The 26,770-nt window shown below is 41.9% G+C and overlaps 2 protein-coding genes across 3 annotated transcripts; one reads left to right on the forward strand and one right to left on the reverse strand.

The window, feature by feature from the left end:
- The first annotated feature begins 236 nt into the window (after positions 1–236).
- On the forward strand, positions 237–5,178 carry LOC106562077 (uncharacterized). Its single transcript, XM_014126672.2, has 6 exons — positions 237–411; positions 758–1,033; positions 1,949–2,245; positions 2,587–2,733; positions 2,965–2,992; positions 4,947–5,178. The coding sequence occupies exons 1-6, from the start codon at positions 369–371 to the stop codon at positions 5,074–5,076; spliced, it is 921 nt and encodes a 306-aa protein (XP_013982147.1). The 5' UTR covers positions 237–368; the 3' UTR covers positions 5,077–5,178.
- Positions 5,179–7,575: 2,397 nt separating this feature from the next.
- On the reverse strand, positions 7,576–26,439 carry LOC106562016 (platelet-activating factor receptor). 2 transcript variants are annotated; one of them, XM_014126561.2, is made up of 3 exons: positions 26,245–26,439; positions 10,254–10,382; positions 7,576–9,375 (listed from the first exon to the last, which is right to left on the reverse strand). In XM_014126561.2, exons 2-3 carry the CDS (start codon positions 10,380–10,382, stop codon positions 8,209–8,211), a joined length of 1,296 nt encoding a protein of 431 aa, XP_013982036.2. In that variant the 5' UTR covers positions 26,245–26,439; the 3' UTR covers positions 7,576–8,208. The 2 variants fall into 2 exon arrangements, with proteins under 2 accessions (XP_013982036.2, XP_045570280.1); XM_045714324.1 differs by lacking the exon at positions 10,254–10,382 and having other exon boundaries at positions 7,577–9,375.
- Between the last annotated feature and the right edge of the window lie 331 nt (positions 26,440–26,770).

Consider the following 26,770-nt stretch of genomic DNA (forward strand, 5'->3'; position numbering starts at 1 on the left):
ATGAAATGGCGACTCACAGAGGCCTCAAGAGATTAGAGTGAGTTGGAGTGAGTTATTACTAAATAATTGAGAACAGATAGTAGAGATGTGGAGAAACAAAGCTGTTTGGACAGATATAAACAGAAAGGTTATCTAAACCATAGACATGCAATAATATTGTTCCAGTTCAACCTGAGGATGAAAATCTGTTTACAGATTAACAGTCAGGGGGAAACTCAAAGTTCCTGTCCCTTTCGTTTCTCATTTTAAACTTCCCCCATCAGGATTTTAAGACCAAGTAAAGAACAACACAAACATACAGGTCCAGAGTGTCATCGTACCAGGGGTCAACGTATATCTGATATAGCAAAAAACTACAGCTACTAAACATGCAACTTGTTTTTCTTCTGCTCTGTTTGTTTGTTAAACCAGGTAAGACCTCTCATTATGGTCTACTGTATATTGGTTAATATTACGTATGTACTGTATTAGGGCTGAATCCTAACTGGAGATCTGCACCCACAACTCAATGTTTTTTGCATTTACCAACCATTTATATAATTTACGCAGAAGTCGAAGTGCATGGATTTCAAATTAGGATTTGTGCCTTTAATGATTACAATCATCACAACAAATGAATCTGCCAACACTACCCATTAAAATATACATTGTGTCACCAGTGTAGTTAAGGCTAAAAGTGTCCATTTCGTATAGTAAGTGTTACATTTACAAGCAGGGCTTTTTAGTTGCCTTCTCTAACCATTGTCTCTTTTGACAGCTTTTCTCCTGGAGAGCCAAAGGGCCAACTTGATCTTCCAGATTGGAGCACCGGTCATGCCTGCTGGTCAGACCGTCCAAATGTATTGTATGGGATCATTTGTTGTGAACAAATACACCTGGTACCGTCTGAACCTGACCGCATACACAGCTATGAACATTAACAGCAACTTTCTGACTCTACTTGTCACCATTGAGGACTCTGGACAATACGCGTGTTCAGGTTATTACAATGGAACAGTGTACTACAGTAATGTAGTAAACCTGACTGTGGTAGGTACGTGACTGGAAGTTATTTTAAATCAAAAGTCTCGTTAACTTCATAGTTATCACAAAACAAATGGTTAATTCTCATGGCATGTTTGTGGATGCTAGAATAGGGGATTGTGTTTTTCGACTTTTTTCACCAACTAATTACTTTCCCGTCCCAGGGGAACATACACAGCCAACACCAAGGCAACGCCAAATAGCTTCCTGGACTTATGCGAGAAAACCCTACTCATTTAGAGACACAAAGGGATGGCAGGGACTGCAGTTAAAGCTTCCTGTTGGAAAACCACTAAGACGACAGAAGCATAGCAGGCAGGGAGAGTTGAGTAGTTCAGCCAGGCTGAATTATTTTGACTTGTTTTTCACCGGAGCAGAACCCAGCACAGTTATGTCAGTGTTTATAGTAACAGCCCCGCCCCTGGCTAGGATAATGACCCAGCTTCCACCCTTCAACACCCCCCTCCCTCTATTCCATACTTCAACAATCTACACCCCCCTCTTCCACTTTATTCCATCCTTCTACAATCTGCACCCCCTCTCTCCCACTCTATTCTATCTGCACCCCCCTCTCCCACTCTCTTCTATCCTTCTACAATCTACACCCCCCTCTCCCACTCTATTCTATCCTTCTACAATCTGCACCCCCCTCTCCCACCCTCTTCTATCCTTCTACAATCTACACCCCCCTCTCCCACTCTATTCTATCCTTCTACAATCTGCACCCCCCTCTCCCACCCTCTTCTATCCTTCTACAATCCTACCTGGAATCAAAAAGGGTTCTACCTGGAACCAAAATGGGTTCTCCTATGGGGACAGGCAAAGAACCCTTTCGAAACATTTTTCAAAGAATTTAGTCTGGATCTGTAATCTGTGTTTATTTGAGTACAACAAAGTAGTTTATCATGTCCCCTCCTCTCTCTAGAGAGACTCTCCAATGTGTGGGTGTCATCCACACCCAAGGACTTGGTCACCATGGAGGGGCAGAGTGTCACCCTGTACTGTCAGGCCACCTCCCACCCCCCCTCTGTCATCTGGAGCTGGAGCAGGTTGGACGAGCAGGGTGGGTGGCAGGATGTGGGCATCGGGCGAGAGCTGACCCTGAGCATGGCAAAGGAGAGTGGGCAGTACATTTGCCAGGCTTACAGCAAGATCTTGGTCCTGACGCAGCAGCAACAAAGCCCCTCCCACACAGTCTATATCGTCTACTTCCCCATGACTGGTAATCTACTCATCAATCATAACATCCACATTAGTAGAAAACTGAGCTGATGACGATAATGTGTGGTAATGGTAGTGTGATAGTGACAATGTACCAAAAGAAAAGATAATGTACTGGGATGGTGCCTCTCACATTACCATGTCATTATTCTGTTTTTATAACTTTGGATTGCATTTATCAATAGTTTTATGTTGTCAAACCCTGCTGTTCAATGTATGTATCAATATTTGATGCACAGTAGTACTTTATAGCATAGGTTTGTAAAGTTTAAGATTTTAGTGTAAGCCTGTGGCACATCAATGTCAATACAGTTCAATTGACTGTTCCTCCTCTCCCCTTAGGCAGTGTGTATGCAGGAGTGGCAGGGTTGGTGCTGGTTCTCCTTGCCGGGGTCTTACTGACCTTGTTGCTGCTGTGGCTCTGGAGGCAGCGGGCCAAAGAGAGGGCCGGTCAAGAGACCTTGGCCACCAATAGTGCACCGGCCAAAGGTGAGTGACACTGTCAAGTATACTGCACTGTATCAACAGTTCTGCCAAGTCTTCAGCTATACTGCAGTTATTATTATAACATGTAGGCTACTGTAGTTACAGGAAGTAATGTGTTGTTGTAAATTATCAAAATATAGGACTATAGTAGGTTTCTGAAAAGCCTACAATGTTCATTCAGACATTGTAAGTGTTGGTTTGATTTACTGTGATGTATTTTCCATGTACTTCCAGGATTTACTGGACCTGCAAAAGCACCAAAGTAAGAGCATGATGAACAAATCATATTTGTATGTTTTACATTTGTCTGCCTGTGTATGAGATTATAATTAGCATTATGCTGGTCACTATGTTGATCACTATGTTGATCACTATGCTGGTCACTATGCTGGTCACTATGCTGGTCACTATGTTGATCACTATGTTGATCACTATGCTGGTCACTATGCTGGTCACTATGCTGGTCACTATGTTGATCACTATGTTGATCACTATGCTGGTCACTATGCTGGTCACTATGCTGGTCACTATGCTGGTCACTATGCTGGTCACTATGCTGGTCACTATGTTGATCACTATGCTGGTCACTATGCTGGTCACTATGCTGGTCACTATGCTGGTCACTATGCTGGTCACTATGCTGGTCACTATGCTGGTCACTATGCTGGTCACTATGCTGGTCACTATGTTGATCACTATGCTGATCACTATGCTGGTCACTATGCTGATCACTATGCTGGTCACTATGCTGATCACTATGCTGGTCACTATGCTGATCACTATGCTGGTCACTATGCTGATCACTATGCTGGTCACTATGCTGGTCACTATGCTGGTCACTATGCTGATCACTATGCTGGTCACTATGCTGGTCACTATGCTGGTTACTATGCTGATCACTATGCTGGTCACTATGCTGGTCACTATGCTGGTCACTATGCTGGTCACAATGCTGATCACTATGCTGGTCACTATGCTGGTCACTATGCTGATCACTATGCTGGTCACTATGCTGATCACTATGCTGGTCACTATGTTGATCACTATGCTGATCACTATGCTGGTCACTATGCTGGTCACTATGCTGATCACTATGCTGGTCACTATGCTGATCACTATGCTGGTCACTATGCTGATAACTATGCTGGTCACTATGCTGGTCACTATGCTGGTCACTATGCTGATCACTATGCTGGTCACTATGTTGATCACTATGCTGATCACTATGCTGGTCACTATGCTGGTCACTATGCTGGTCACTATGCTGATCACTATGCTGGTCACTATGCTGGTCACTATGCTGGTCACTATGCTGATCACTATGCTGATCACTATGCTGATCACTATGTTGATCACTATGCTGGTCACTATGCTGATCACTATGCTGGTCACTATGCTGGTCACTATGCTGGTCACTATGCTGATCACTATGCTGGTCACTATGCTGGTCACTATGCTGATCACTATGCTGATCACTATGCTGGTCACTATGCTGATCACTATGTTGATCACTATGCTGGTCACTATGCTGGTCACTATGCTGGTCACTATGCTGATCACTATGTTGATCACTATGTTGATCACTATGCTGGTCACTATGCTGGTCACTATGCTGGTCACTATGCTGATCACTATGTTGATCACTATGCTGATCACTATGTTGATCACTATGCTGGTCACTATGCTGGTCACTATGCTGGTCACTATGCTGATCACTATGCTGGTCACTATGCTGATCACTATGCTGGTCACTATGCTGATCACTATGCTGGTCACTATGTTGATCACTATGCTGATCACTATGCTGATCACTATGCTGATCACTATGTTGATCACTATGCTGATCACTATGCTGGTCACTATGCTGATAACTATGCTGGTCACTATGCTGATCACTATGTTGATCACTATGCTGGTCACTATGCTGGTCACTATGCTGATCACTATGCTGGTCACTATGCTGGTCACTATGCTGATCACTATGCTGGTCACTATGCTGGTCACTATGCTGATCACTATGCTGGTCACTATGCTGATCACTATGCTGGTCACTATGTTGATCACTATGCTGATCACTATGTTGATCACTATGCTGATCACTATGCTGGTCACTATGCTGATCACTATGCTGGTCACTATGCTGGTCACTATGCTGATCACTATGCTGGTCACTATGCTGATCACTATGCTGATCATGTGTCTGCTGTCACCACTAGGGGGAGGAGTCAGGCCCAGGCTGGGGATGAGGGAGAAGTCTACATGAACTGTGGTGAAACCAACCAAGCCTACAGCGACCTGTCCCCCGCCTACATGACAGGGGATGATACCTATGCCACCTTGGGATGATTCCTACGCCACCTTCAAATCACATAAAATTGTATTAGTCACATGCTTCCTTACGAGCCCCTAACCAACAATGCAGTTTAAAACAAATACGGATAACAATAAGAGATAAAAGTAACAAGTAATTAAAGAGCAGCAGTAAAATAACAATAGCGAGACTATATATCTATACAGAGTCAATGTACTTAGAGTTATTAAAGTGACTATGCATAGAAGATAACAGAGGTGTAAAGGGGGGGGGGGGGCAATGCAAATAGTCTAGGTAGCCATTTGATTAGATGTTCAGGAGTCTTATGGCTTGGGGGTAGAAGCTGTTTAGAAGCATCTTGGACCTAGACTTGGCGCTCCGTTACCACTTGCCGTGTGGTAGCAGAGAGAACAGTCTATGACTAGAGTGGCTGGAGTCTTTGACAATTTTTAGGGCCTTCCTCTGACACTGCCTTGTAGTGCCTTGTGGTCGGAGGCCGAGCAGTTGCCATACCAGGCAGTGATGCAACCAGTCAGGATGCTCTCGATGGTGCTGATACCTACGCCACCTTGGGATGATTCCTATATTTTGTCATGAGAGAGGGTAATGGGACTTACCCAAGGACAGGAACAACATATGCATATGTGACATGAATGTAACACTAAAATAATCTGCTTGATAAATCACATACTGTAGATAACAGAAGAGTTAAATCATCCATTGCTCATTCTAAAACACTGTGGGGCAGTTTCCCAGACACAGATTAAACATAGTCCTGGACTTAAAAACTATTTCAAGAGATACTCTATTGACCATGCTTTTTCATCCAGGACTATGTTTAATCTGTGTCAGAGAAACTGTCCTTAAGAGAGTTAGAGTTTGTTTAATATTTGAAGAGAAGCTAGACTTGATTTCTAAAAAGTAGAGGTTTGAAAAGTATTTTTCTTATTTGTCTGCATTCATAGTGATATTTGTCAGAATCTTTTAATGGAAGCTTTGAATAAAAATGTTTTTGTGAAACAAAAAAACAGTCATTTCAATAACAATATATCTGTTAGTTCATATTTACATTGAGAGTGCAGCACAGCGTATTAAACAATATGTTTTAAATGCATCACATACATAGAGATACAGTTACTGCAACATTTATACCAGAGGTCAAATTAACTTCATAACCCACACGTCTCTGTTAATACTTCAGTAGCTGGCAGTTGAGAAGTCAAGTTCATCACATGGTTACCAGCCTCATACAAGGACCGTGAAGCGTATTATTCCCTCATTCTTTACTATAACAATAGCTATAACAATAACCCACTGGGCAAAAACTGGTTGAATCAACGTTGTTTCAACAAAACTTTTTTTTTTTTTTTTTTTTTTGCATTTGTTGATTTCACATTGAATTCACGTTAGTTGACAACTCAACCAAATGTTAATCAAAACTAGACGTTGAACTGCCGTCTGTGCCCAGTGGGATAGCGATGCTTCACATATTTAAAAATGCTCCCAGGATTTGTTTTGCTATGTTACAAAATTAAATTGCAAAACAAATACAGTTTCACATCTCACCACACATGAAAAGTTTTGCAATTCCATAAGTGGTGAAGACCCTGTAGGCTAAAATCAATGCAATTCTTAGTTTCACAATTACAGTTTCAGTTCATTACAAAAGGTTAGTTTATCACAACATGCATGAACTTGACGGCAAGCCAGCATCCTGAAAAGCTAACTAATATTAATATGTGTCCATATTAGGTGCTCAAGACCAAGGATTTTTTTATTCCTTGCTCACAACCAGCTATTGTTCAGCACCCAATTTAGAAGGATCCAACAGTGATAGGACTATCTGACTATATGCACCATATCTATTTTATCTAACCATCTAGTCTAGTGGCTTGAGACTGAGTTTATAGAGCTATTGTTCAGCACCCAATTTAGAAGGCTCCAACAGTGAAAGGACAATTGTTGGTTAAGGGCTTGTAAGTAAGCAATTCACTGTAAGGTCTACACCTGTTGTATTCGGCGCATGTGATATTTAAAATGTAAGTTGATATCTATTTGATCTAAGGATCTAGTCTAGTGGCTTGGGACTGAGTTTATAGAGCTATTGTGCAATCCTTTATAGATGTCACGGTCGTCGTACGTAGTGGACCAAGGCGCAGCGGGTTGAGTGCTCATAGTTACTTTTATTGAAAAAAACAAACAACAAAACGATCGAACGAACAGGATTGCAGGCCACACACACACACACACACACACACACACACACACACACACACACACACACACACACACACACACACACACACACACACACACACACACACACACACACACACACACACACACACACACACACACACACACACACACACACACACACACACACACACACAACTTCCCACAAAGGGACAGGTGAAACAGGGCTACCTAAGTATGACTCTCAATCAGCAACAACGATGTACAGCTGTTCCTGATTGAGAGCCATACCAGGCCAACACAAAGAAATACACAACATAGAAAACCATAGAAATACAAAACAAGAACATTACCCAAAAACCCCAGAACACATAAATCAAACACCCCTCTTACATAAATACATATCCCATTAAACCCCGAACCACATAAAACAAACACCCCCTGCCACGTCCTGACCAAACTACAATAACCAATAACCCCTTATACTGGTAAGGACGTGACAATAGAAGCTCCAGTTCCCAATAAAACATCTGATTTTCTCCTCTGATTACACTAGAAAAACATGAAGAAACAGACGTGATGAAATTGAAGTCGCAAGTCTGTCACAATAACAAAGTGTAAGATACGTTGTGAGATAAAATGTACAGTACAAGTGAAATGTGAAAACAAAGAATCAATGGTCCAAAGATTCTTTAAAGCACTGATTATAGCTGGCAGTGGCCAGGAGAAATCCCTACAGGGAAGAGATCTAGAGGGAACCATACTCTGGGTGGGGCTGTGTGGTGGTGCATCTGTTCATGTGAATGTGTCTGAAATCACATGAGGCTACATAGCAGAGTGCATGTTCTGCACTATGTGTGCATTGTTAGGTGTGGGTGTGATGGAATGAAGCATCCTGAGGATGTGGTTACTAACAACAGTCAGTATTAGCATTAGCCACAATATCTACAATACCAATGTCATCTAGAGATTTAAACCTTCAACTGCTGCTGTTTGCTATGGAGCCGCTGGCTCACATTCTTGCCCTCCACCATAGAAATGTGTGTGATGGCTGTTTCCGAGCATCTTTTGCCCCTCCCCACCTGTTTCAGATGGTCCTTGATGTATAGGCGGAATTTCCTGGTGGCGAAGCAGTACACCACAGGGTCCAGGAGGCAGTTGAGCCCCATCAGCATCAAGGTGACCTGGTGGGTGTCGTTAAGCCTCTGCCTGGTCCGCTGGCCCCAGTCCATTCTGCCCCAGCCCTCCTTGATCTCCAGTACAGCCAGAGTCCAGGGGCCCTGGACCACGTGGTGGGGGAGGAAGCACACCACGAACACCCCCACCACGGCACACAGCATCTGCAGGGCCTGGCCCTTCACCCCCCGGGGCTGGGAAGAACTGGAGCCCCGAGTCTGGGTAGGGGACTGGGCAAGCAGGGCATGGGCAATGAGCAGGTTACAGACTACTACGAGGAAGAAGACCAAGACAAAGCACCCCACGATGATGAGGTGGGTGGTGGCCACGCTCCGCTTCTCGTCGTCAGTCTTGTCGTGGTAGCCCTCAAAGCAGCGCGACACGTTGCCCTCGTCCACCTGGATGCCCGTCTCCAAGAGGTACGGCACGGACATTGACAGAGTGAGCACCCAGATGACCGCCGTGATGGCCACCCCGCGGCGCCAACAGTCGGACGAGGCGGCAGCCAGCGGGCGCGTGATGGCCCAGTAACGGTTGACGCTGATGGCGGCGAGGAAGAGGATGGAGCAGTAGGTGTTGATGAAGAAGAACACACCGGTGATGCGGCACAGGAAGTCGCCGTAGAGCCAGTCACCGCGGTGGTGGTAGTAGCCAATCCAGAAGGGGAGGGCGCACACGAAGAGGAGGTCGGCCACAGTCAGGTTGGTCATGTAGATGCGGATCTCGCTCATGGCCTTGGCGTTGCGCAGGCGCTGCAGCACGAACAGCACGTAACTGTTGGCTATCAGACCAAGGACGAACAAAACACCGTAAAACACTGGGAAGAGGGTGTAGCGGAAGTCCGAGTCCAGGAAGGTTCTGTTGACGACTGTCGATAAGTTCACTGTCCTGGTCACTGCTAAGTCCTCTTGCATCCCCATGGTCGACTCCACTGTTGGTTCTGCTAAAGCAAGCAACTCCGTCTGTGAGAAAAAGATTTAGACTCATACCGTGTTTTCTAATACTATATAAATGACTCATATTTCAAGACTCACTAATATTCACTTCAGTACTTCTCTTACTGCAGTCAGGAGGGCTTTGAACATGTCTAGTAAAATCACTTTATTGGTCAATTGCATACAAGGTCCAACCAAAGTTTTGCTTCCGCTTTTAAAGACAAACATACATATACAGGTTTTAAGAGAGGTGCCACACTGGGCGCCGAGGAGCTGTTGTTGTGGGGTGTTAAGTTCCTTGCTCAAGGGCACAATGGCAGGTAATGGTATCTAAGATTTTATACAAGCAACCATGTAGTTTCCTGCTCACTTCCCGTTGCCTCTCTAACCGCTAGGCTACCTGCCACCCAGAATAGCTATAGGCCTATCTAGTCTGTGCAGTTGTGATTCACTGAATCACTTTCTGATATCACAGGAAGTGCATCACACACCAGCATATTTGAGAGTTTCACAAAATACTGTAAATCAAAAACAGTCAGCTATGACATACATTTGAAGTCAGAAGTTTACATACACTTAGGTTGGAGTCATTAAAACTAGTTTTCAACCACTCCACAAATTTCTTGTTATCAAACTATAGTTTTGGCAAGTCGGTTAGGACATCTACTTTGTGCATGACACAAGTAATTTTTCCAACAATTGTTTACAGACAGATTATTTCACTTATAACTCAATGCATCAATATTCCAGTGGGTCAGAAGTTTACATACATGAAGTTGACTGTGCCTTTAAACAGCTTGGAAAATTCCAGAAAATTATGTCATGGTTTTAGAAGCTTCTAATAGGCTAATTGACATAATTTGAGTCAATTGTAGGTGTACCTGTGGATGTATTTCAAGGCCTACCTTCAAACTCAGTGCCTCTTTGCTTGACATCATGGGAAAATCAAAAGAAATCAGCCAAGACCTCACACCTCCACAAGTCTGGTTCATCCTTGGGAGCAATTTCCAAATGCCTGAAGGTACCACGTTCATCTGTACAAACAATAGTACGCAATTATAAACACCATGGGACCACGCAGCCGTCTTGAAGAACATATCAAGACTGTTTCAAGGACAGCTTTTTTCCATCTACGTAACATTGCAAAAATCAGAAGCTTTCTGTCCACAAATGATGCAGAAAAATGTATCCATTCTTTTGTTACTTCTAGGTTGGACTACTGCAATGCTCTACTTTCCAGCTACCCGGATAAAGCACTAAATAAACTTCAGTTAGTGCTAAATACGGCTGCTAGAATCCTGACTAGAACCCAAAAATTTGATCATATTACTCCAGTACTAGCCTCCCTACACTGGCTTCCTGTTAAGGCAAGGGCTAACCTACAAAGCATTACATGGGCTTGCTCCTACCTATCTTTCCGATTTTGTCCTGCCGTCCATACCTACACGTACGCTACGGTCACAAGACGCAGGCCTCCTAATTGTCCCTAGAATTTCTAAGCAAACAGCTGGAGGCAGGGCTTTCTCCTATAGAGCTCCATTTTTATGGAATGGTCTGCCTACCCATGTGAGAGACGCAGACTCGGTCTCAACCTTTAAGTCTTTACTGAAGACTTATCTCTTCAGTAGGTCCTATGATTAAGTATAGTCTGGCCCAGCAGTGTGAAGGTGAACGGAAAGGCTCTGGAGCAACGAACCGCCCTTGCTGTCTCTGCCTGGCCGGTTCCCCTCTTTCCACTGGGATTCTCTGCCTCTAACCCAATTACAGGGGCTGAGTCACTGACTTACTGGTGTTCTTCCATGCCGTCCCTAGGAGGGGTGCGTCACTTGAGTCACTGACGTGGTCTTCCTGTCTGGGTTGGCGCCCCCCCTTGGGTTGTGCCGTGGCGGAGATCTTTGTGGGCTATACTCGGCCTTGTCTCACGATGGTAAGTTGGTGGTTGAAGATATCCCTCTAGTGGTGTGGGGGCTGTGCTTTGGCAAAGTGGGTGGGGTTATATCCTGCCTGTTTGGCCCTGTCCGGGGGTATCATCGGATGGGGCCACAGTATCTCCCGACCCCTCCTGTCTCAGCCTCCAGTATTTATGCTGCAGTAGTTTATGTGTTGGGGGGCTAGGGTCAGTCTGTTACATCTGGAGTATTTCTCTTGTCTTATCCGGTGTCCTGGGTGAATTTAAATATGCTCTCTCTCATTCTCTCTTTCTTTCTTTCTCTCTCTCGGAGGACCTGAGCCCTAGGACCATGCCTCAGGACTACCTGCCATGATGACTCCTTGCTGTCCCCAGTCCACCTGGCCGTGCTGCTGCTCCAGTTTCAACTGTTCTGCCTGCGGCTATGGAACCCTGACCTGTTCACCGGACGTGCTTGTTGCACCCTCGACAACTACTATGATTATTATTATTTGACCATGCTGGTCATTTATGAACATTTTAACATCTTGACCATGTTCTGTTATAATATCCACCCGGCACAGCCAGAAGAGGACTGGCCACCCCTCATAGCCTGGTTCCTCTCTAGGTTTCTTCCTAGGTTTTTGGCCTTTCTAGGGAGTTTTTCCCAGGGAGTTTTTCCTAGCCACCGTGCTTCTTTCACATGTATTGCTTGCTGTTTGGGGTTTTAGGCTGGGTTTCTGTACAGCACTTTGAGATATCAGCTGATGTACGAAGGGCTATATAAATAAATTTGATTTGATTTGTGTAGCGGAATGCTCGTGTTCTTAGCTCCAACAGGGCAGTAGTATCAAACAATTCACAACAATACTCAAATCTAAAAGTAAAAGAACGGAATTAGAAATATAAACATTAGGACAAGCAATGTCGGAGTGGCATTGACTAAATACAGTATAATAGAATACAGTATATACACAACCGTTCAAAGGTTTGGGGTCACTTAGAAATGTCCTTGTTTTTGAAAGAAAAGCTCATTTTTTGTCCATTAAAATAACATAAATTTGATCAGAAATACCGTGTAGACATTGTTAATGTTGTAAATGACTATTGTAGCTGGAAATGGCTGTTTTTTTATGGAATATCTACATAGGCGTACAGAGGCCCATTATCAGCAGCCATCACTCCTGTGTTCCAATGGCACATTGTGATAACTAATCCAAGTTGATCATTTTAAAAGGCTGATTGATCATTAGAAAACCCTTTTGGAATTATGTTAGCACAGTTGAAAACTGTTGTGCTCATTAAAACTGGCCTTCTTTAGACAAGTTGAGTATCTGGAGCATCAGCATTTGTGGGTTCGATTACAGGCTCAAAATGTCCAGAAACAAATAACTTTCTTCTGAAACTCGTCAGTCTATTCTTGTTCTGAGAAAAGAAGGCTATTCCATGCCAAGAAACTGAAGATCTCGTACAACGCTGTGTACTACTCCCTTCACAGAATAGCGCAAACTGTCTCTAACCAGAATAGAAAGAGGAGTGGGAGGCGCCGGTGGACAACTGTGCAAGAGGACAAGTACATTAGAATGTCAAGTTTGAGAAAGAGATGCCTCACAAGTCCTCAACTGGCAGCTTCCTTAAAAAACACCAGTCTCAACGTCAACAGTGAAGCGGCGATTCTGGGGTGCTGGCCTTCTAGGCAGAATTCCTCTGTCCAGTGTCTGTGTTCTTTTGCTCATCTTAATCTTTAATTTTTATTGGCCAGTCTGAGATATGGCTTTTTCTTTGCAACTCTGCCTAGCAGGTCAGTATCCTGGAGTTGCCTCTTCACGTTGAGACTGGTGTTTTGCGGGTATTATTTAATGAAGCTGCCTTTTGAGGACTTGAGGCGTCTGTTTCTCAAACTAGACACTCTAATGTACTTGTCCTCTTGCTCAGTTGTGCACCGGGGCCTCCCACTCCTCTTTCTATTCTGGTTAGAGACAGTTTGCGCTGTCCGAGGTACTTATTGTTGGGTTATGGTTAATCAATAGCCAAAATAACTTTTTACCACCTGAGGAACATTGCAAGGGTGTGGCCGTTTCTCTCTCAGGCTGATACAGAGACAAGCATGCTTGACTACTGTAATACTCTCTTGTCTGGTCTACCCAAGAAAGCCATTGGTCAACTGCAAAACATACAGAATGCTGCAGCACAGGCACTGAGCAAGACCAGATGGAGAGCACACATTACACCGGTTTTAAGGTCTCTGCACTGACTGCCAGTGAGTTTTAGAATTCATTTTAAGATTCTTCTGTTGGTTTTTAAATCAATACACAATTGTGCACCCCAATACATATCAGACATTCTTTTAAGTTATGTACCCAGTAGGTCCCTCAGGTCCTCTGGCAGTGGCCTTTTAACTATCTCAAGGCATATGACCAAGATGCATGGAGAGGCGGCCTTTAGTTATTATGCCCCCAGCCTCTGGAATAGCCTACCAGAGAACCTGAGGGGGGCCAAAACTACGGACATTTTTAAAAGAGATCTTAAAACACCTTTTTAGCTTTGATCTTCCTTGGGGTGCTTTTTAGTCATTCAGTTTTTTTTATTGTTATTCTTATGTTTTTTATCCTCTGTTTGTTATGTAGTAAATATTTCAGTTTTTATTTTCATTGTTTTATATTAGTTTTTTTCCTGTGAAGTACATTACGTTGCATTCCATGTCTGAAATGTATAAATAAAGCTTGATTTGATTTGATGATTGCAGGTTGATGATTGCTGGTCACACCTAGACTAATCTCTTCCTGCTCTGTCATCAGTATAGCAGATAACAACAAAAGGAGTGCCAATATATCAACAACAAATTAGGCTAGAAAGGTTTTATAGAGAACTCATTAATGCATTATATTATCCAAGAATAGAATCAATGGTTCAATAATTGAAATGACGATTATTCCCAGATCCCAGACTGTAGCTTTAAGCTTAAACCGCTCTATTGTAGCTACTGTAGGTCTACCCATCAATTCAAGATGGAACTTTGTGTCATTCACTGAATATACTACAAAATTCACCTGAGCTCCATAGACTGGTCTTTCCTGGCTGTCTGACCCTTCTAGGACCCCTGTCACCATCTGATCCTGCTAAGACATGATGATCATAGTGTTGTGTACTGACTCCACTGTGGTGCAGGCGGAGCGGGCAGTCAGACAGACCAATTATTTAGGAACGGTCCTCTTTCTGATTTGTATGCTGTTAGCCTACCTATTGTATTAAAAGCACATATTTCTCGCATTATTCACACAGTCAGAATTCACTGCTTCAACTTCAATAGCCTACCTCTCCTAGATGGGAGAGAGATTTCATGTGTGCCTAGTATGCGTGGTCTCAATGAAATACATGGGTAGAGAATCACGTGGCAGTTAACTTGAATATGTTTACACTGTAGTTTACTACAGTGTCTGTAAATAAATATTGATAATGAAAAGAAGTGGAGGGCGCTCAACTAACGTGAGTCGAAGTGCAATCAGAACATGTAATCATGATTGAAAAGGAAAATGCACAACGTGCACATACGTTAGGCTTCTATGGTGACCACATACGTTAGGCTTCTATGGTGACCACATACGTTAGGCTTCTATGGTGACCACATACGTTAGGCTTCTATGGTGACCACATACGTTAGGCTTCTATGGTGACCACATAGGTTAGGTTACTATGGTGTCCACATAGGTTAGGTTACTATGGTGACCACAAAGGTTAGGTTACAATGGTGAACACATATGTTAGTTCAGTAGCCAGTCAGTTCGGTAGCCATACCTGCGCGATCAAGTGTCAGTGTGGTCTCAATTAAATAGAGTAAGCTATAACCTAAGCATGGGCGGAGAAGCATGGGACAGTTATCTTTCCAAGGAAATGTACTTCCCAAATAGGCCTATGATTAGGCTATAGTTTACTACATTGCCTAGAAATAGGCCTAAATATTGATCAATCATATTTCTCTGTCTGAAAATCTTCCCACTCCTAAAAGGTAGGCTATAAAAATAGCTTATAGAAAGTGCACGTCTCTTCAACTCTGCTCTCTTCAAACTACATCTAGAATATTGGCTGGTATAGTCCAGTAATAGAATATAAGGGACATGTGAGAATCTCTGGTAATTTAACCTATTTCATGTTATTTTTGCACATTTGATATTGCCTATAGAGCGCAAAATTGCTGGGACCATGGCTGGCAAATGAGCTGCGCCACATACACCTAAAATAACATTGCGGGACTGCGGTTGGGTTTGGGACCAGTTCTTGCAGTGGCGGGTGGAACTCAAAGAAAGCCAGCAGGGGCATGAAGTTTCATCAGCCGGTGATTGTCAAGCAAATAACTGTCGGTCTCGCGGTAATTGACCTTAATTAACATAAACACATTTAGCATCTCCTGGCTTGCACACAGCCTACACGCCACTGATGCAGACCTTTGGAACATTATATTTAAAAAAGTATAATAAATCCATGTAATATATCCTACACCTTTACAATAAATCCATTATTTTTTTTAGACAGCTCTAAAGAAACATGATATGAAGAAAATGTAGTCTATTTCAGGAGAACAGAATAACATACTCTTAAGTTGTCCTTATGATACGTCCTGATTTGGCTATGCCAATTGGCTGTGGGCTACACTAGTTCATTAAGCAGACAAGATTTGCTTAGAATTCCGTGGCATTATTTTATATTCTTTTACAGTTTGAAGAATACAATAGAACAAAGCTGAATTAAATATATATGTTCTCCAAAAGATTTGAGGGAGTGAGCACATGCGGCTATTCTGTGTTAAACAGTTAACAAAGAAATAGGTACTCCTATATGCTTAATTTAGAGTTAATAATGTCACTTTGGTTGATCTACAAACGTTGGGCTATATGTTTTGATTTTTAACGTGAGGCTGCATGATGCGACTCTAATGATGATTTGAAAAAAGTTGCTTGAAAGGGCTCCACTTTGTTTTTCGCGCAGGCTGTACGCACTTCATCAGTCTCTCAATCACAATTTGACAAGCACTTGATAATGCCTCGAATTTCCCGGTGGCATCCCCTTTGTGTGGCCGTAATGCACCCTAAAAAAATCCATTACTTTTGCGACCAGTGGCCGTTGTGCCCTTGGCCAGGAGTGTTTTGCGTTGGGCTTTCTCCCTGAGTGCTGCGCACTCCAAAGCACCTCTCACTCACATGAAGAAGACAGTCTACAAGTGAAGACAGACACGGGGACGCAACTGCTCGCGTCCTTATCCAATTCCGAGGTGCATATTGAAGATATTGGAAAAACTGTCTACATTTACTTTTCGTCAGCCAACAAGATGAGTAGGCCTAACAAACAGCAAAAGCACTAGCCTATGTCATTCTACTATGCCCCATATTACAAAAGTTGACCTATTCTGTGCGAGAAATAAATATTCCAAACATAGTCCAGGACAGTTGTGGGATGCGATATATCTCAAATTAATACACTAACAACATAAACTGTTTTATGCAATGTGGCTGACAAAATAGTTTAGCTTAAAATGTTGATCAACTATTTGGCTATTTCTTCACATTATAAGCGCAGCAATGCGCACACTACAGTAGGATAGAAGCATGAATGTTCCATTAGCGGGAAAACACTATTTTCAAAAGTGGCCGCAAATGCGATTATGGATGTAATGCTTTAATTATAAAGGTGCATTTTTATGGTGAAAATGATCTTCCCCAAACTTGAAACTCATGCACTGCTTAAGTATGCCAGTTAGGCTCTACACGCCGTGTAAAGCAGATTAATGTGCTTAATTTTAAGAAGTTATTTGGCCACTTTAGTTGTGATACAAACCTTATCAAAACATATAGGCCTATGGGCTAGGTTACATGAGGTGTGCGACTATGATTTGAAAAAGTCACAAAAAAAAGGCATTGTTTCTTAAGCTGAGCATCATTCACAAGTGATAACATATAATTAGCTAATCTTGTCACCCATCAGACTATTTTTGATTTAATCTTGTCTTTACATATACTAAATAATATATGTGTGACATTTGTTTTGATTTAGAATGGACCATTATCATGCACCTATCTCAAAACAGGGCCAACAGGTAAAAACACATGTCATATATGCACTTAAATAGTGAATGGAGGACCCTTTTCCCGTGGTTCATTTTCATGCCAGCCAGGTAGGCTATACTCCTGTTGTAAAGATAAACAATGTGCTTAATATTAGTAAAGTTGAGAAATAAATATAGTAGGCGGTCACGTGTGCTCCCTCTCCGGCCTCTAGGTCACCAGGCTGCTCGTTATGGCGCACACAGGTCACCATTGTAACGTGCATTTGCGCATAATGACACTCACCTGGACTCCATCACCTCCTTGATTACCTGCCCTTTAAATGTCACTCCCTTTGGTTTCTTCCCCAGACGTCATTGTTTCTGTTTCTCTGTCATGTTGGTGCGCTGTTCGTGTTTCTTAAATGTATTCACTCCCTGAACTTGCTTCCCGACTATCAGCGTACAACGTTACATAGGCCTAGCCTATAGAAAGCTGATGGGATCCTCTTGTTTGAAGAGGCCTTCACTCTGTTTTCTTGTCCAATTACATAGCCTATAGAAATGTTGCGCAACATGAGCTCTTGGGCTCTCATGAAGTGTTTGATTAGATTTTCGATTGCATTTGCATTGATGTCAGAGTGATTAGAGGGACAATAGAGTGCTGAGTAGCAGGCAGTTAGCAAGTTTGGTATGCTACTCATGACCATCAGCAGCATCAGAGCTTGGAGAAGCCTAATTACTGTGACTAAAGGGTCACATGGAATTTGGCTGCCTTCATGACTCGTGACTGCTGGTGTGACGGTAATATGGTCACCTCAACAGCCCTAAGCGGGATGAAGAAATCGTCCCAGACAGGACTTCTAATATGCACCGTGACAGTGAAGCCGAGGAACAGTAGAGCTGTTTATTACTGTGTCAGTGTGAAAAGTAGATAGCTAGCTACAGAAACTGACAGATCAATAACGTTACATTGACATACTGACTAATACAACTCACATTGCACTGAAAAAACATCAGAATATCAATCTTCAATCATTTGGCTGATGGTTTCATCGTTTAATTCAGGTCTAGTTTGATTGAGGCAAAAATAATAGATAATGTAAGCCAACTTTCGGCAAGCTCTCTCTCTAACGGTACGTCAACTGGCAAAAGCTTGCCTTTACTTCTGAAACAGGACAAAACAAAGTCTACAGCACATTTCCATACAAGCAACTGCTGTTAGATAGTAATAATAGCAACCTCATATCGCTATCTGACAGATTGCTAGAGCTGACCTGGCTGTGGTACCTAATCACTAGCATAGCTTATTCCTTCACCTCAGTTGAGAGGGGATAAAACATTACCTAACGTTACATGTCTGTTGCAATACTAGCTCAGCACTGAGAATAAACACTAGATTTTTTTCCTGTTAAGTTAAACAGCAGTTACCTTGCCAGCTACAGTGGGAAGAAAAAGTATGTGAACCCTTTACAATTACCTGGATTTCTGCATAAATTGTATCTGATCTTCATCTAAGTCACAACAATAGACAAACACAGTCTGCTTAAACTAATAACACACAAACAATTATAATTGTTCATGTGTTTATTGAACACACTGTGTAAGCATTCACAGTGCAGTTTGGAAAAAGTATGCAAACCCTTGGAATTAATAACAGATTGACCCTCCTTTTGCAGCAATAACCTCAACGAAATGTTTTCCGTAGTTGCGGATCAGACCTGCACAACGGTCAGGAGGCATGTTGGACCATTCCTCTATACAAAACTGTTTCAGTTCCACAATATTCTTGGGATGTCTGGTGTGAACCGCTCTCTTGAGGTCATGCCATAGCATCTCAATCGGGTTGAGGTCAGAACTGACAGGGCCACTCCAGAAGGCGTGTTTTCTTCAGTTCAAGCCATTCTGTTGTTGATTTACAGTGCCTTGTAAAAGTATTCATCCCCCTTGGCGTTTTTCCTATTTTATTGCATTACAATCTGTAATTTAATTTGATTTTGGGGGGGGGGATTTCATGTAATGGACATACACAAAATAGTCCAAATTGGTGAAGTGAAATGAAAAAAATAACTTTATTCAAAAAAGTAAAAAAAAAATAAAAAAACGGAAAGGTGGCGCATGCATATGTATTCACCCCCTTTGCTATGAAGCCCCTAAATAAGATCTGGTGCAACCAATTACCTTGAGAAGTCACACAATTCGTTAAATAAATTCTACCTGTGTGCAATCTAAGTGTTACATGATCTCAGTATATATACACCTGTTCTGAAAGGCCCCAGAGTCTGCAACACCACTAAGCAAGGGGCACCACCAAGCAAACGGAAATATGAAGACCAAGGAGCTCTCCAAACAGGTCAGGGACAACGTTGTGGAGAAGTACAGATCAGGGTTGGGTTAAAAAAATATATCTGAAACTTTGAACATCCCACGGAGCACCATTAAATCCGTTATTAAAAAATGGAAAGAATATGGCACCACAACAAACCTGCCAAGAGAGGGCCACCTACCAAAACTCATGGACCAGGCAAGGAGAGCATTAATCAGAGAGGCAACAAAGAGACCAAAGATAACCCTGAACGAGCTGCAAAGCTCCACAGCAGACATTGGAGTATCTGTCCATAGGACCACTTTAAGCCGTACACTCCACAGAGCTGGGCTTTACGGAAGAGTGGCCAGAAAAAAGCCTTTGCTTAACTTGTTATGGATAGGGGGCAGTATTTTCACGGCCGGATAAAAAACGTACCCAATTTAATCTGGTTATTACTCCTGCCCAGAAACTAGAATATGCATATAATTAGTAGCTTTGGATAGAAAACACTCCAAAGTTTCTAAAACTGTTTGAATGGTGTCTGTGAGTATAACAGAACTCAAATGGCAGGCCAAAACCTGAGAAGATTCTGTACAGGAAGTACCCTGTCTGACCATTTCTTGGCCTTCTTTGTCATCTCTATCCAAAACAAAGCATCTCTGCTGTAACATGACATTTTCTAAGGCTCCCATAGGCTCTCAGAAGGCGCCAGAACGTTGAATGATGACTTTGCAGCCCATGGCTGAAAAACAGTAGCGCATTTGGTAAGTGGTCGATCTGAGAACAATGAGACGGGTGTGCGCATGCACGTGAAGAGTCCATTTTAGATTTTGAGTCTTTGAACGGAAAGGACGTCTCCCGGTCGGAATACTATCGCTTTTTTACGAGAAAAATCGCATAAAAATTTATTTTAAACAGCGTTTGACATGCTTCGAAGTACGGTAATGGAATATTTTGAAATGTTTTGTCACGATACGCGTCCGCGCGTCACCCTTCGTTACCCTTCGGATAGTGTCTTGAACGCATGAACAAAACGCCGCTATTTGGATATAACTATGGATTATTTGGAACCAAACCAACATTTGTTATTGAAGTAGAAGTCCTGGGAGTGCATTCTGACGAAGAACAGCAAAGGTAATCCAATTTTTCTTATAGTAAATCTGAGTTTGGTGAGTACGAAACTTGGTGGGTGTCAAAATAGCTAGCCTGTGATGGAGAGCTATCTACTCAGAATATTGCAAAATGTGCTTTCACCGAAAAGCTATTTTAAAATCGGACACCGCGATTGCATAAAGGAGTTCTGTATCTATAATTCTTCAAATAATTGTTATGTTTTTTGTGAACGTTTATCGTGAGTAATTTAGTAAATTCACCGGAAGTGTTCGGTGGGAATGCTAGTTCTGAACGTCACATGCTAATGTAAAAAGCTGGTTTTTGATATAAATATGAACTTGATTGAACAAAACATGCATGTATTGTATAACATAATGTCCTAGGAGTGTCATCTGATGAAGATCATCAAAGGTTAGTGCTGCATTTAGCTGTGGTTTTGTTTTTTGTGACATTTTATGCTAGCTTGAAAAATGGGTGTCTGATTATTTCAGGCTGGGTACTCTCCTGACATAATCTAATGTTTTGCTTTCGTTGTAAAGCCTTTTTGAAATCAGACAGTGTGGTTAGATAAAGGAGAGTCTTGTCTTTAAAATGCTGTAAAATAGTCATATGTTTGAAAAATGGAAGTTTTCGGATTTTCGAGGAGTTTGTATTTCGCGCCACGCCCAATCATTGGATATTGGAGCGGTGTTCCGCTAGCGGAACGTCTAGATGTAAGAGGTTAACCTCTCTAGGCTAGGCTAACCTCTCACCTACGTAACAGCCACGGCTATCCTGTGGCGCGATTTTCAAAACCTTAAAAATCCTATTACTTCAATTTCTCAAACATATGACTATTTTACAGCCATTTAAAGATAAGACTCTCGTTAATCTAACCACACTGTCCGATTTCAAAAAGGCTTTACAACGAAAGCAAAACATTAGATTATGTCAGCAGAGTACCAAGCCAGAAATAATCAGACACCCATTTTTCAAGCCAGCATATAATGTCACCAAAACCCAGAAGACAGCTAAATGCAGCACTCACCTTTGATGATCTTCATCAGATGACAACCCTAGGACATTATGTTATACAATACATGCATGTTTTGTTCAATCAAGTTCATATTTATATCAAAAACCAGCTTTTTACATTAGCATGTGACGTTCAGAACTAGCATACTTCCGGGGAATTCGCTAACATTTTACTAAATTACTCACGATAAACGTTCACAAAAAGCATAACAATTATTTTAAGAATTATAGATACAGACCTCCTCTATGCACTCGATATGTCCGATTTTAAAATAGCTTTTTGGTGAAAGCACATTTTGCAATATTCTAAGTACATAGCCCAGGCATCACGGGCTCGCTATTTAGACACCCGGCAAGTTTAGCACTCACCATAATCATATTTACTATTATAAAAATGTCATTACCTTTTGTTGTCTTCGTCAGAATACACACCCAGGACAGCTACTTCAATAACAAATGTTGGTTTGGTCCAAAATAATCCATCGTTATATCCGAATAGCGGCGTTTTGTTCGTTGCGTTCAGACACTATCCGAAATAGTAAAGAAGTGTCACGCGCTTGGCGCAATTCGTGACAATAAAATTCTAAGTATTCCATTACCGTACTTCAAGCATGTCAACCGCTGTTTAAAATCAATTTTTACGACATTTTTCTCGTGAAAAGCGATAATATTCCGACAGGGAATCTCCTTTTCGGCAAACAGAGGAAAAAATCCCAAAGGCGGGGGCGGTCGGGGTCACGCGCATAAGCTAGTGTCTCTTGATCGGCCACTTGAGAAAGGCGATAATGTGTTTCAGCCTGGGGCTGGAATGACGACATTCTGTTTTTTCCCGGGCTCTGAGCGCCTATGGACGACGTGGGAAGTGTCACGTTAGAGCAGAGATCCTTAGTAAATGATAGAGATGGAAAAGAAGTTCAACAAATGGTCAGACAGGCCACTTCCTGTAAAGGAATCTCTCAGGTTTTGACCTGCCATTTGAGTTCTGTTATACTCACAGACACCATTCAAACAGTTTTAGAAAATTTAGGGTGTTTTCTATCCATATGTAATAAGTATATGCATATTCTAGTTACTGAGTAGGAGTGGTAACCAGATTAAATCGGGTATGTTTTTTATCCAGCCGTGTCAATGCTGCCCCCTAGCCCTAACAGGTTAAAGAAAAGAACAAGCAAACACGTTTGGTGTTCGCCAAAAGGCATGTGGGAGACTCCCCAAACATATGGAAGAAGGTACTCTGGTCAGATCAGACAAAAACATAGCTTTTTGGCCATCAAGGAAAACGCTATGTCTGGTGCAAACCCAACACCTCTCATCACCCCGAGAACACCATCCCCACAGTGAAGCATGGTGGTGGCAGCATATGTTTTCATTGGCAGGGACTGGGAAACTGGTCAGAATTGAAGGAATGATGGATGGCGCTGAATACAGGGAAATTCTTGAGGGAAACTTGTTTCAGTGTTCCAGAGATTTGAGACTGGGACGGAGGTTCACCTTCCAACAGGACAAAGGCCCTATGCATACTGCTAAAGCAACACTCGAGTGGTTTAAGGGCAAACATTTAAATGTCTTGGAATGGCCTAGTCAAAGCCCAGACCTCAATCCAATTGAGAATCTGTGGTATGACTTAAATATTGCTGTACACCAGTGGAACCTATCCAACTTGAAGGAGCTGGGGCAGTTTTGCCTTGAAGAATGGGCAAAAATCCCAGTAGCTAGACATGCCAAGCTTATAAAGACATACCCCAGGAGACTTGCAGCTGTAGTTGCTGCAAAAGGTGGCTCTACAAAGTATTGACCTTGGGAGGGGTGAATAGTTATGCTCGCTCAAGTTTTCTGTTTTTTTTTTATGTTATTTCTTGTTTGTTTCACAATGAAACATATTTTGCATTTTCAAAGTGGTAGGCATGTTGTGTAAATCAAATGATACAAACCCCCCCAAAAAACAATTTTAATTCCAGGTTGTAAGGCAACAAAATAGGAAAAATGCCAAAGGGGGTGAATACTTTCGCAAGCCACTGTACTTCTGTCTTTTGGATGGTTGTCCTTTTGCATCACCTAACTTCTGTTGAGCTTCAATTGGCGGACATATAGCCTTATATTCTCCAGCAAAATGTCTTGATAAACTTAAGAATAAATGTTTCTGTGGACGATAGCAAGCTGTCCAGGACTTGAGGCAGCAAAGCAGCCCCAAACCATGATGCTCCCTACACCATAATTTACAGTTGGGAGGTTTTGATGTTGGTGTACTGTGCCTTTTTTTCTTTAGTTGAATCTGTCCACATAATATTTTGTCGGTAGCGCTGTAGAACATCCAGGAGCTCTTTTGCGAACTTCAGACGTGCAGCAATATGTTTTCGGACAGCAGTGGCTTCTTCCAAGATGTCTTCTCATGAACACCATTCTTGTTGAGTGTTTTACGTATTGTAGATTCATCAACAGAGATTTTAGCATCTTCCAGAGATTTCTGTAAGTCTTTAGCTGACACTCTATGATTCTTCTAAACCTCATTGAGCATTCTGCGCTGTGCTCTTGCAGTCATCTTTGCAGGATAGCCACTCCTAGGGAGAGTATCAACAATGCTGAAATTTCTCAATTTATAGACAATTTGTGTTATCTTGGACTGACTTTTAGAGATACTTTTGTAACCCTTTCCAGCTTTATGCAAGGCAACAATTCTTAACCTTAGGTCTTCTGACATCTATTTAGTTCGAGGCATGGTTCACATCAGGCAATGCTTCTTGTAAATAGCAAACTCAAATTTTGTGAGTGTTTTTTTATGGGGCATGGCAGCTCTAACCAAAATCTCCAATCTCGTCTCATTGATTCGACTCCAGGTTAGATGACTCCTGACTCCAATTAGCTTTTGGGGAAGTCATTAGCCTAGGGGTCCACATACTTTTTCCAACCTACACTGTGAATGTTTAAATTATGTATTCAATATAGACAAGAAAGATTAACTAATAACACACAAATTATTGTAAGCACACTGTGTTTGTCTATTGTTGTGACTTAGATGAAGATAAGATCAAATTTTATGTCAAATTTATGCAGAAATCCAGGTAATTCCAAAGGGTTCACATACTTTTTCTTGCCACTGTACATTAGTCAACTAAAGAGTAGCCAGTTTCTGTTCATTTTACAACTTGGTGAAAGAGCGCAACGCGTAAACACGGAACTATGCTCAACTCTCTCGTCCTGGATACTTAGCTGACTCATTCAAACTATCTGCACACTTCCAGTCAGATGCAAATGTACTTTAATAGAAGCTAAGCTTTCGGTCAGATTACCTTCATTAAAGACCCACTCCAGCTTCCAAAGAACCTCTTTTATCACCTGATTTCCTCTGACATAGCACAAGTGGGGTGGGGGCCTTTCCGCGCTTTTGTCCTGAATTGGTCCTCTATTGTTCCCACAAGGAATGCGGAGGGCCAATTACGTCAGAGTGCACCATCAGACCAACTGCTTGAATTGGCAAACACTTGCATTTCACGATTGTGTCTAAAAGACACTATTTTCCTCAAAACATATTTTTTACCCTTCAGTGTGTGTACTTTACTGTAGTTATACTTGGAATCTCGTTTTTCAATAGGAAAAGTAAAACAATATGTTCCTGTTTTTCCAGTTTAGCATTTTGCATCCAGCACCTTCACTAATCATTTGTTTGAGGTGTATGGAAGATTCTGCCAATTATGCCTATCTGGGGTGGCAGGTAACCTAGTAGTTAAGGCGTTGGGCCAGTAACAGAAAGATTTCTGGATTGAATCCCTGAGCTTACAAGAAAAACGTGTTGTTCTGCCCCTGAATAAGGCAGTCAACCCACTGTTCCCGGGTAGGCCATCATTGTAAATAAGAATTTGTTCTTAATTATTATTATTAGCAACAAAGAGGTTACCCCACCACTTATTTTGGTAAACAGCTGAGGGATGTTGCTGTAAAAATGAAACCACTCTCAAATTCATTAACGGAGCTATGGATGCAAGGACTTACCATCCATGAGATCAAAATGATATTTTAACCATTTGTAAAATGTTAGAAATACAGTAGTGTTTTATTCCATTGTATACAAACAACGGAATAAAACATGTTTAGGCAATATTTTGGGTTCTGATGGGGTAGGAAAGTTGAACTAAGCTCATGAGTTATTTATAAATTCTTCAAGAATGAATGTAATTCATGTAAAAGTCCATACCAATCCAAGATTTCCCTTTTAAGAACGGCTTGTTCAATGTTTTCTAATAATGTATGATATCATTTAGGTTTCTTGGCGTCAACTCTGGCTCTAGTAGAGACTCATTATTAGTGCAGTTAAAGACGTTAGACGTGTACATTTGTTTAACATTTTTAAACACGAAATACTTGTAAAATAACGGAAATGTTCACAGGTAGGCTAATAAAGAAAAGCTAAATATATTTGAAATCTCAATCAGAATGTTAACGCGAATCCTAGTCTGTGTAAAGCATATACTCTATTTAGCTACTTTTCCTCTAAAAAGTTAATACATACATTTTCTAAGAAAACAGCAAGAAATGTGCTCTTACCTGAGCGCCTGGCTCCTTCCTCGATGCGTTCTGTATTTCTGTGTGTGTGTTCTAGAGATTAACGCTATTAGGTTACCTTGAAACCAGCATATGTTAGGCTACATCGTAAACATCTCTTTAGCCTAATACATGTGCGCAAATGTACATACTATGTAATCCACAATGAAGAACGGAGGCGCGCGTCTGACAACTCCGGCTGTGTGTACTAGACAGACGCAATGACGTACAGGATATCTGCCCTACCCATTTAAAGAGGTGTGAGCTTGTGTCAACTTTTGCACCACTGGTGGTACTTGGGAAGCCCATGAGCATAGACCTACTGTCAGTGAAGTAAAGTAACAAAGTATAAATATTTGAAGCAGTACTTACATAGTTTTTGGGGTATCTGTACTTTACTATTTATATTTTTGACAACTTTTACTTCACTACATTCCTAAAGAAAGTACTGTATTCACTTTTTACTTCCAATACATTTTCTCTGACACCCAAAAGTACACATTATTTTCAATGCTCAGATTGGACAGAA

Source organism: Salmo salar, chromosome ssa01 (genome assembly GCF_905237065.1).
Source record: "Salmo salar chromosome ssa01, Ssal_v3.1, whole genome shotgun sequence".
Taxonomy (NCBI): Eukaryota; Metazoa; Chordata; class Actinopteri; order Salmoniformes; family Salmonidae; genus Salmo; species Salmo salar.

What these genes read in the sequence shown, in the direction of transcription:
- LOC106562016 (XM_014126561.2), bottom strand. Translation starts at nt 10,382, where the DNA reads ATGAACGTGGTACCTTCAGGCATTTGGAAATTGCTCCCAAGGATGAAC. An exon ending in AAGAGGCACTGAGTTTGAAG is followed by an intron (nt 9,376 to 10,253) that starts GTAGGCCTTGAA and finishes TTTTTCTCACAG; the next exon opens with ACGGAGTTGCTTGCTTTAGC.
- LOC106562077 (XM_014126672.2), top strand. Translation starts at nt 369, where the DNA reads ATGCAACTTGTTTTTCTTCTGCTCTGTTTGTTTGTTAAACCAG. An exon ending in CAATAGTGCACCGGCCAAAG is followed by an intron (nt 2,734 to 2,964) that starts GTGAGTGACACT and finishes ATGTACTTCCAG; the next exon opens with GATTTACTGGACCTGCAAAA. An exon ending in GGACCTGCAAAAGCACCAAA is followed by an intron (nt 2,993 to 4,946) that starts GTAAGAGCATGA and finishes TGTCACCACTAG; the next exon opens with GGGGAGGAGTCAGGCCCAGG.